General features: G+C 41.9%; 1 protein-coding gene across 5 annotated transcripts in view; it reads left to right on the top strand.

Moving 5' to 3' along the window:
- The window catches only part of SNCAIP (synuclein alpha interacting protein), a 118606-nt gene that overhangs the window by 77655 nt on the left and 29396 nt on the right, over positions 1-11555 (top strand). For 4 of the 5 annotated variants that reach the window (XM_083702267.1, XM_083702265.1, XM_083702266.1 and 1 more), the window contains 2 exons: positions 2799-2978; positions 11115-11228. In XM_083702267.1, coding sequence (XP_083558393.1) covers positions 2799-2978; positions 11115-11228 — 294 coding nt within the window. Of the gene's footprint in view, positions 1-2798; positions 2979-4460; positions 4686-11114; positions 11229-11555 lie in introns of those variants that run through there. The other variant, XM_083702269.1, reaches the window with a different exon arrangement.

Genomic DNA, 11555 nt, shown 5'->3' with positions numbered 1-11555 from the left:
CATGAATGCAGCAGCAAACACAAAAACAGAGAGCTTAAAAAAAGGAGCTAGTATTCAATTGCACAGTAATAATAAAAATAATCAATTGTGAGACCAAAAAACCTTTGCTTTTTTCCTTTAAGGGTTTAAAGGAAAAATAAGAACAGTCCCTTCTTTTCTCTATATGAAAGTACTAAGTAGAAACTCAGATTGTAATGTATCCAAATATTCTCATCACAGTTTATTTTGCTTTTCCCTCTCAATTTGTTTCTTCAGCCATTTGTAATCTCTTGCTTTTTTTCTTATAATAATTATCAGGCATGATATTTTCAGTCAAGTGCAATGCTTGGCCCAGTGGGATTCTCGTAGTTAATGCTTTATAAGATTTCTTGCTCCTTGAGACGAGCTGAAGTTTTCATATTCTAGTAAAGTGAAAAGCTGAAAGACATGTTGGTTCTGGAATGTAATATAGAAGATGCCATGCAAATAAAAAAATATGTTTGGGTCTGTTTCTAATGTCAAATATGAATAGCAATCCTGTGGTAGAACTAGCTTGCATTTTCCTTTATCTGACGGATTAGTACACAAAGAGCAGTACAATATAATGTAACCTTATATTGTTTTATGGGCATTCCCTTAGGAACATAGGAACTGTCGTACTGCAGCAGATCAATATTCGTTCATGCCTATTCCAGATCTGCCTTCATAAAACTGAGTGACATTATACAATTAATTCAATCCAATGCTTCACCAGTCTGGAAGGAAACTCTAGGGTTGAGGTTTTTTTCTTAATCCTCCGGGGCATTCCAATTATTTTCTTTCCTTTGTTTGAAACATTATAGATGTCTACTCCTTGACTTAGGATATTAGACAGCATGTCTCAAGCTCTAAATCATTATTTCCAATCTTTTGATTGTGCTCACATATTAAAGTTAGAAGGAGCTGAGGGAACTCACAAAGAATCTATCGGAATAACTCCGCTATTGGAGGAAAGCTTAGAACACTATAAATTCTAACTAGTGCCTTTTCAGAAGCACACTGTTGTGGGTGCCTTTTAAAGGACTATATTATATTTATCATAATTTAATTAGGAGTTTTAGGTACAGACAGGAGGATAGGATTAGATGATGTATCACATAAATATACTGTACAGAATCTATGTAGATCCACTTCTATTTTTTTGTTATTTTGCTAAGAATTCTTATAACCATGGCCATCTTATAATACTGTCTTATAACACAGCCAGGTTCTTGACTCCCAGCAGGAATGTGTATATGGCCAATTACTACTACAATTACTACTATTTGTATCAGTTAATGACTGTAATGCTTGGAAAAGTTTTAAAATGGGCTGTAATGAAACAGCACTCTATGCAAATCCAAGTAGCTCTGATATTGCCTATCAAAAAAGGGAGACTCAATAAACAAAGCTTCTGATCACCCCTGGAGCCAAGGCTCAGAAAGAACTCATATAGCAAAGAACTCTTAAATCCATACAACAAGAGTAGGGTGGAGGTGGAAGAATACAGCAATGGAAGAGATACAGGACACGGTTCTGAGAGTCTCTTCCAATGGATCTTAGTCAAAAAGATATGCAAAGTCAGAATGGTGCTCAGTGATTTAGCATTATTACTTACCTAATGGGTTATTTGGCCCCATGTACAACAAATAAAGACACCCAAATAGCACTTGTATTGGGGTGTGTTTGTTTGTTGTGTAGACAGTGGCAGCACTAAGGCTGGACTAATGGGCACATGTCTGGGGCCCCATGCAGCCCAGAGGTCCCTCATACACCCCAGCAGCCCCATGGTTATATAAGGGGTCTTTATTTTTCTTTAAATGCTGTGTAATAAAAATTCTGCCTGCACTATACTCATCGTTGCAACAGCACAGAAGTCTCAGGCTGGCTTCTGGCCTGGCAGGCACTTCCCGGGCTGCCCACGAAATTCTGCCACAGTGGCAGAAAGCTCTGATTCCTGTGAATACATGCAAGACTAGACTTACGGTATTTTAAAGCCTTGCACATGCACTTGTGGCAGCGCATGGCTCTGTGTGCCGGCTGGCAGCCTGGCAGCACTTCCTGGGAATGCCATGTGAATCCATGCCATCACATAGTCAAGTGGGCATGCGGTGATTTTACTACATAAAGAAAACTGACACTCCGTACAGTAAAATAAGGCAGGCAATTCAGCCTGCACCCTACTCAGGGAGGGAGAAGGATAGAGCAGCCAAAGTGAGCAGAGGGACGGGGCAAAAAGCACCTTTTCCAAGGCCACCTCAAAGTTGTCCGTATATCTGTCTGTTCATTATTTTTATGAAACTCTCATAGTCTGTATCTTTATCTTTGTCTGTAAATTAAATGTGACCAATGAAATAAAACTGAGACTGGTGCATTTCTTTTGTCAATGGTTGTACTCAGTCTCTCTCTCTATATATAGACATATACACCATAGATAGATAGATAGATAGATAGATAGATAGATAGATAGAGTGAGGTTGCTAACTTGATGACCTCCATATGTTGCTCCCATAACCCCCAACCATTGGCCATGCTGTTTGAGGTTGATGGGAGCTATAGTTCAAAATATCTGGAAGGGACCACCTTGGCTTACCCCTGGTCTATGTGATGTGCTGGTCCTTCTAGCAACCTAAAAAAAAGGTAAATATAGGTCTCCTAGAATGGGCAGTTCTACAAGCCAACTAGGTAGACAACAGGCCATTCAATCAGTATTTATTTTCAGGCACATAAACCTTAGTAGCTGCTAAAATGGGCTCACATGGAATTAAATTACTAACTCTCCCATGTCGTCTTTTGCACAGCCCCACCTCGCAGCTGACAACCTGGACAAGATCCACGATGAAAACGGCAACAACCTTTTGCATGTTGCTGCATCACAGGGGCATGCAGAATGCCTACAGCATCTCACCTCTCTGATGGGCGAAGACTGCTTGAATGAGCGGAACAGCGAGCAGCTAACTCCTGCTGGCTTAGCAATAAAGGTAGCGTGACTTCCTACGGTGTCAAACTCAAAATTGGCCTGGGAACCCAGTTTCTTTCCAAACTTTTAAAAAGCAGTGTTGGGGGGAAGAGAGGAAGTGTTGATTAAACTTGTTGCAGAAGACACACCAGCACGCGGACACACGCCACCCAACGCTCTGCAGAAGCTTTCTTTCAGGTGTAGAGAAAGCGAGCCTGACATGGTCAAAATGGCATCACAGGCCAATTGACCTGTTGGGCTAGTTAGATTCCCTATAAATGATGGCATGCCGTTGGAAGTAAACAATGGAATGCCATTGTAGGGATAACGAAGATGGGAGATGATCTGGCATCAGTAAATAATGATGACCTCTGAGTGGAAAGTGAGGCAGGCAGCAAGGGGCCGTACACTCTTCCTGGTGGATGTTGCTAAGGGGCAGCAGAGTCAGGATGATCAGGATTCTGCAGGCATGCAGCTGGCCAGCACTGCCTCTGTGCAGGTTTGGAGCAATACCTGAACTGCGCTGAATGCACCAACCGCCTCCTTCTAGTGCTGCTGTGTAACACCCACTGTTTCTACTACTTATTTGATATATCCAGCCTGCCCTCCCAAAGGAGCCCACTAGTAAAAGTTTTGAGCTCATAAAAACATACATAAGATGTGATTACAGTAGCAAGAATGTTACTTTCCCAAAGATGGGAAGTAGAAGAAGTCTCAGCAAAGGAAGAATGGATACAAAAACTTATGGAATATGCAGAAATGGCGAAACTTACCGGAAGAATAAGAAATCAAGATAACAAACTTTTTATAAAAGAATGGAAATGGTTTGTTGTTTTTTTTGACGTTATAACATAAAAACTTTATTCGGGCCAAAATTCACAATGTGGTATGTGGTTACAAAGAACCATTCCTACGGTTGCCATATTTTGAACTAGGGGCCTTGTAGCTATAACTCTAACAGTAGTTTGATCTCCACTAATGAGTATATGAGAGATGCAGGTGGCACTGTGGTCTAAACCACTGAGCCTCTTGGGCTTGCTGATCAGAAGGTTGGCTGTTCGAATCCCTGCAACGGGGTGAGTTCCCGTTGCTCGGTCCCTGCTCCTGCCAACCTAGCAGTTAGAAAGCATGCCAAAAAGTGCAAGTAGATAAATAGATACCACTCCAGTGGGAAGGTAAACGGAGTTTCCATGCACTGCTCTGGTCACATGACCCAGAAAAACTCTGCCGACAAACGCCGGCTCCCTCATCCTGTAAAGCAAGATGAGCACTGCAACCCCCAGAGTCGTCTGCAACTGGACTTAACTGTCAGGGGTCCTTTACCTTTTTCTTTTTTTTTTTTTTAATGAGTACATGATCATGTTTAAATCCATGCAAATAACATATTTCACTGGTAGATCTCCACAGGCTAGTCCTTTTTGAAAGGCGGGAAAGGAGGCCAAGATACGGTCAGTTAGTAACCCGGACTCTTTTTCAAACTACAATTTCTGCTAACTATCCCAAGAAACAGATGTTGAGATATGAATATACAATAACTTAACAGAACCCACCTATGACATCATCATCTACTCAGCCAATCACCTTTCTTCTCTCTGTCCCCTTATGATTTGAAGCTTGCTCAACAGATGACAACCGGCAGTTGATTACTGGTGCTTGAGTGTACCAAATCATCAAAATGATCATCGATTTGATTGTTTTTATCTATTCTCTGCTCAAATCCCTGTTTAAGGCAAGAGACAAATAAAAGGAAGAACTCCTGAATATAAGCTGCACTCCCCCCCCCCCCAATTTCAGACCCTGAAAAGTTAAAGTGCAGCCTATATCCGTGACTCTTTAGCATATGCTGCTGAAAGCGGCTGTGGAGCATGGGCCACCAACCAGCTGGCCTCTTATGACTTGAAGCTTGCTCAACAGACAACAACCATACCTAGAGTGCACTAGAGTGATCTCAGCAAAATGATTGTAGGTTTAATTACTTCAATCTATTATTGGGTCAAAGCCCTCTTTAAGGTAAGATGTGGTAGCTGGGGGAGCCACACGTCTGCCAACCAGCTCCTGAGTTCCTTTCCACCGGCAAGACCCAGAAGCCTAGGTTCCTCAATACCACTGAACAAGGACCTGCCACAGCTGGCTGCCAGTCAGCCATTTCTAGTTTAGGTACAGGACCCCAGCCCCAACGAAATGATTGAAGGTTTAATTAATTATCTGGTGAAAGCCCTCTTTAAGGTAAGAGACAAATAAAAAGGAAGTACTTCCTGTGGCGTTCGTGCGGAGCCCCCAGTCGTCTCACGGACTATTGACCCGTACACCACTAATCCGCTGCCACCAACCAGGTCCTCCCCCATAAAATCACTTCAGCCTCAGTCAGGTTCTCAAGTTAAATAAAGAAGAGTGTATTTTATTTCAGACACAAACAAACTTTTCTGGCATTCCAAAAGTTGTTACTCTTTACTTTCTTAGTCTTCTTTTCCTCTCTCTATCTCTTCTTCCTCCCCTCACTCAAGAACCCACTGCCCTAACTATCTCTCTATTTCCAACTGCCTGCCAACTGCTTCTCCAACTGCCTTTCCCAACCAGCCAACCTACTAAAGCCAATCAACTACCCACCAACAACTCTAACAAACCTCGGGCTAAGCCCTTTTATACACAGGTAGGCTCCGCCTCCAGCTTTCCTATTGGTCTACATTTTTAACCCTTTCTTTTCCCTCTGCACAGACAGGCTCTAAATGAATGGGCAAACGCCACACTTCCTTAAGCAGCGCGTGGTTAAACTATGAAATTTGCTTCCACGGGAGGCAGAGATGGCCACTGACTGGGATGGCTTTAAAAAGAGAATAACACAAATTCACGGAGAAGGGGGTCTCCTACTGTATTGGCCCTAATATAAGCCACACCTTTTTTTCCAATTTTGGACCCTGAAAAGCTAAAGTGCGGCCCTTATTCGCAACCCTTTACCATATGCTGCTGAAAGCGGCTGGGGAGCGCGGGCCACCAACCAGCCGGGAGGCAGACACACAGCCCCCCCCCCAGTCACTGCCAAGCAGCCAGGGAGCCATGCACCCACCCCCCAGCTGGCCTGCTGTGTGCCCAGCTCCCCAACCGCTTGGGGGGGGGAGTGCACAGGCCAATTCCTTGGGGCAGCAAGACATCTCTGGATAGAACATCTCTAGATAGAACACTTCTCTTTTCTTTCCTCCTTGGTTTGTCACAGTCCCTGTGACATCAAAGTTCTCTGTGGCCTCAGGCTCTGTAACCAATTCTTCCAGCGCTTGTAATTCTGTGGAGCAGCCAGGCATCTCTGGATAGAATATGCAGCATTCTTCTCTTTTGTTTCCTTTGCCATGGATTCTCTCCATTAATTCCTGGTTGAAGATCTTTTTAAAATATATATATATTCATTTTTCTGTTTCATTCATTAAAGGTAAAGGGACCCCTGACCACTAGGTCCAGTCATGACCGACTTTGGGGTTGCGGCGCTCATCTCGCTTTATTGGCTGAAGGAGCTGGCGTACAGCTTCCGGGTCATGTGGCCAGCATGACTAAGCCCCTTCTGGTGAACCAGAACAGTGCTCAGAAATGCCGTTTACCTTCCCACCGGAGCGGTACCTATTTATCTACTTGCACTTTGATGTGCTTTCGAACTGCTAGGTTGGCAGGAGCTGGGATGAGCAATGGGAGCTCACCCCGTCACGGGGATTCGAACTGCCAACCTTCTGATCGACAAGCCCTACATCTCAAATTCTTAACATTTACTATATATTCCTCCCTCCCTCCCCTCCAAGACTTCCCCCAACTTGCGCTTCTGGTTTGTTTCTATTTTCACCCACTTTGCTTTCTCTCAACAGAAAAAGTTATTAATAACATAGCATCAAACCTAAAACCATAAAAATTAAATTAAATACACCTATTTCACCAACCTCTAAACATTTTCTGATATTGAAAATGTGAATGTTTATTTAAATGCTGCCATCACATCTATTGACTTTCTTTGTTTCTGCAAATATAATATGAATGGTTCCCAATCTTTTTCAAAGTCTCTGTTGTCTTTTTCTCTTAGTCTATCTGTCATTTTTGCCAGTTCTGCGTAGTTCATCAACTTCTCTTGCCATTGTTCTTTAGCTGGTATTTCTCCAGTCTTCCAATTTTGTGCAATCAACATTCTTGCTGCTGTAGTGGCATACATAAATAAAGTCCTCATTTCTTTTGGTATGTCTTGACCTAAAATACCTAATAAAAAGACTTCTGGGTTTTTTACAAAAGTTATTTTTAACATTTTCTTCAATTCATTGTATATCATTTCCCAGTAGGATTTTACTTTCTTACACTCCCACCACATATGATAGAACGTACCTTCTGTTTCACATCTCCAACACTCTTTATTTTCGTTTTTATACATTTTGCCAATTTAGGTAAAGGTAAAGGTAAAGGTACCCCTGCCCGTACGGGCCAGTCTTGCCAGACTCTGGGGTTGTGCGCCCATCTCACTTAAGAGGCCAGGGGCCAGCGCTGTCTGGAGACACTTCCAGGTCACGTGGCCAGCGTGACATCGCTGCTCTGGCGAGCCAGAACCGCACACGGAAACGCCGTTTACCTTCCCGCTGGTAAGCGGTCCCTATTTATCTACTTGCACCCGGAGGTGCTTTCGAACTGCTAGGTTGGCAGGCGCTGGGACCGAGCAGCGGGAGCGCACCCCGCCGCAGGGATTCGAACCACCGACCTTTCGATCGGCAAGCCCTAGGCGCTGAGGCTTTAACCCACAGCGCCACCTGCGTCCCTTTTTGCCAATTTAACCAGTGATAAATACCATTCCTGGTTGAAGATCTTAATGCAACTGGGAATTCTATTAAAACCCCATTTGTTGATCTTTCCTATGGGCAAGACTGAGTTTGTGCCAGAGCCAAGAGGGATTTTCTTTCCAATACCAGAACTGAGTCATTAAATCAAATAGGCATTTGCCACGCCCTCGGGACACTCTAGACCAGCCTTGTTTGAGGAGAGCCACCCCGCTTTAACCCAGCAGCAGGAGAAGTTTTGCTTGGCCATTGGGCAAAGCGGGGCAAACCATTGGCAGGCCCAAGAGAAGCCGGCGGATTCCATGGAAATGGTTTGTTGAATATTTACAGACAAATTGTAAACAGATAAAAACACTGGCAGGATTATTGTAATAACCTGCAGCTATATAAGAGTATCTGAAGCTGAGGCTCCAATACTTTGGCCACCTCATGAGAAGAGAAGACTCCCTGGAAAAGACCCTGATGTTGGGAAAGATTGAGGGCACAAGGAGAAGGGGATGACAGAGGACGAGATGGTTGAACAGTGTTCTCGAAGCTACCAGCATGAGTTTGACCAAACCGGGAGGCAGTGGAAGACAGGCGTGCCTGGCATGCTCTGGTCCATGGGGTCACGAAGAGTCGGACACGACTAAACTACTAAACAACAACAACAATATAAGAATATATAGTTAAAGAGGTTAAATAAATGAGTAAGTTACGTTAATTTGGATATGCAGAAGATATTAAAAATAAATTTAAGGAACTGCAGAAAGAGGGGGAAGGAAGTCAAGTTTCAAAATGTTAAAATGACTGTAAAATCAGTGAAATGTATATATCTGGAAAGTATAAATAAAAATTCATAAATAACAAGAAGAAGAATAACCTGCCAATGGCCCATCTAGTCCAGCATCATGTTTTTATGGATGCCTGTGGGAAACCAGGAAGCAGGATTCAAGCTCAAGGGCACCCACCTCTCCTGTGAGTTGGTTGGTGACCATTCGTTGCCTGGTTGGTTGCCAATTAAGCAGGGTCCAATGCCATCACTGGCTGCTGCTTTTTATTTTTGGTTTTGGGAGAGTTTTCTAAGAAAACCTTTGTGAGATCCAGCTATGTTCCAAGCAACATTCTTTAGAAGCAGGTCATTCAAGCAGCTTCAGTGAAAGATCAACTGCAACCACAGATCATCAGTTTTATATCACAATTTGCCATCCACACATTACAGGGTTCCACTGTGATTCCACGGTTGTAACAGTATGCTAACTGACTCAGGTTTGTTTTGTTTTTTTGAAAACCCTTATTTCCAGAATCAGACCTGAGGCACAAGTTGATTATGCTGTAATAATATGAGTATATTAAGGAAGATAAATGAGATGAAAGGTACATATGTGAAGGCTGCTGATACTCCTGGGTTTTTCTTATGCAGCGTCTACTTTAATGTGCCACATCCAGAGCTGAAACGTCTTAGATATCAAAACCACTTTGGAATATCACATGAAGGTAAACATTTACCTCTTGTGGAGAACAGCAGGCAACCTGTCAGAAACAAAAATAATTAATGTCATCTGGAAGAAAGTTCAGACTACAGGAAAATCTGTAATACAAGAAAACACTACATTTTATAGCACTGCTGTGCCCTTGTAAAATACAGTGGTGTGCACAGGAAGGACAACGATGGAGTTAAACTTCTCTTGGGATATTCTGCAAATGAAGCAAAATAAATGAAGCAAAATACTGGGGTCACTTTCGCAGGGTAAAAGCAAGAGGTTCTGGAAAAAGCACAAAATAGGAATGGCGGGATCCTTAAATTTTATCTCCCTTTTAGGAAAAGTTTGGAAGTATGTTCAGGTCTGACCTCTGGTGTATTCCAAGGCTGTGGCCATGAGAGACGCAAGACCCCCTTGGGGTGTTAATACTGTGAGCCCTTCCATTGTAGGCTCAGGTTGTCTATATGTGTAACTAAGCCATATATCATAAAGACACCACAGTCTCCGCTGTTCCTCATTCCCAGGAAACTGAACCCTGGGGAAGGAATCTCTGGAATCTCACACGGCTCAGAGATTGGGGTGGTGTGCAGGAGTATACTTACTCAAAAGTTACTCCTGATTACGTATGTTTAGGATTATAAATGAAGGATGCCAGTCTATATTCACTTACCTAGGAGTAAGCTTGATTGGATATCTAAGTGGAGGTGTATTTGATTGCACCGTGTTGTTAATTGTGTTATGCAAATTTATTTATAATATCAATGCATCTGCCTCTCTACTCTTGTGTTCTGTTGTCTTCTGTTCTCTCATCTACATTTTTTAAACTATGTGAGCATTTTTGATACATAAAACTATGTGAGGATTTTTACGTATTATGGTGTTCTATAAGCCTTCCTGACGGAACTCCATCCTGAAAGGCAACTAAAAGAAACTAAAATAGGGATTTTTTTTTAATTAAAAAAAAGAAATTTTATGAAGTGTAGATGAGAGAACAGATGACAATAGATCATGAATCGGGTGAATAGGAAATAAAAGGTATTTGCAAAGGATATTTGCAGGATTTATAGGAATTTCTTTTTTATATATATAAAATATTTATTAAAGTTTTTAAATACAAATGCAAAAATAATAAACAATATAACATATATCATAACATAGTTTCATAGCTTCTTTGGACTCCCTCACGTCTCCCGCTCCCACTTACATCAGTATAGATTTTTACCAGCAATTTATCGTTTGCGTTCTTATGTCCCGCTCTTTTAAATATAATATAATAAATCTCCAAAAGGTTTATATTTTCCTCAATCTCACTTATCATCCTAATTCCATCTAATTTAGTGGTGCTCAATTATTTATGATCTAGCATCCTTCTTAACATTCAACCAAATTACAATATTTTTGTAAATAAATCTTAAATTTCTTCCAGTCTTCTTCAACCTTCTCCTCTCCCAGGTCTCGGATTCTGCCGGTCATCTCAGCCAGTTCCATGTAGTCTATCAGTTGCATCTGCCACTCTTCCAGTGTGGGTAGATCTTGAGTTTTCCAATGCTTAGCGATGAGTATCCTTGCTGCCGTTGTTGCATAAAGGAAAAAAGTTCTGTCCTTCTTTATCACCCTCTGGCCGACAATACCCAGGATTTATAGGAATTTCAGAAGGGACGTCATTAAGCAAACACTGCTGCTGTATCCAAGACTGTTTTTTTATTTAAGCCCCATAGATTTAAATAAAAATTGTGTTTCAGAAATGACCTGTGAATTGCAGCGCCTGTAAACAGGCCTACAATCACTGCTATTACAATGTTCAATAGAAAATATGTTTCCCACGCACATACACACAAAAATATTCAAAATTAAGTATAAATGTACAAAAAAAAAATTACATCTTCATTTTCTTCTCTTTAGAATGGTCAGCTGGAGTGTGTGAGATGGATGGTGAGTGAAACAGAAGCCATTGCAGAATTAAGTTGCTCAAAAGACCACCCAAGCCTTATTCACTATGCAGGATGCTATGGGCAGGTACAGTTACATTTTGAATTCTTGTTTTAATTTAATGCAATGTGTGTTAGTTTGACCATTGAGACCCCTGGAAGGGGCATTTCTTATAACCTTCGGGCAATGTCAGAGGGATGATGATGATCCCAAACTAGGGCCTTCTTGGTTGTGGCACCCTCTGTGTCTCTAGCGATGCATTGTCTTTGTTTTTCCCATTTTGCCAATTACTTAACATGTACCTTTTCATCCAGACCTTCACAGAAATGGTCAATGTTGTTTTAAGGTCCTCTTTGAGACCTATGATTTGCTGAATAATGTATTATCTCATTGAGGCCAAAATTATGGATTCCA

The sequence above is a fragment of the Podarcis gaigeae genome, assembly GCF_964106915.1.
Source record: "Podarcis gaigeae genome assembly, chromosome: 11".
Classification (NCBI taxonomy): Eukaryota; Metazoa; Chordata; class Lepidosauria; order Squamata; family Lacertidae; genus Podarcis; species Podarcis gaigeae.
This window is presented reverse-complemented; position numbering and strand designations above follow the sequence as displayed.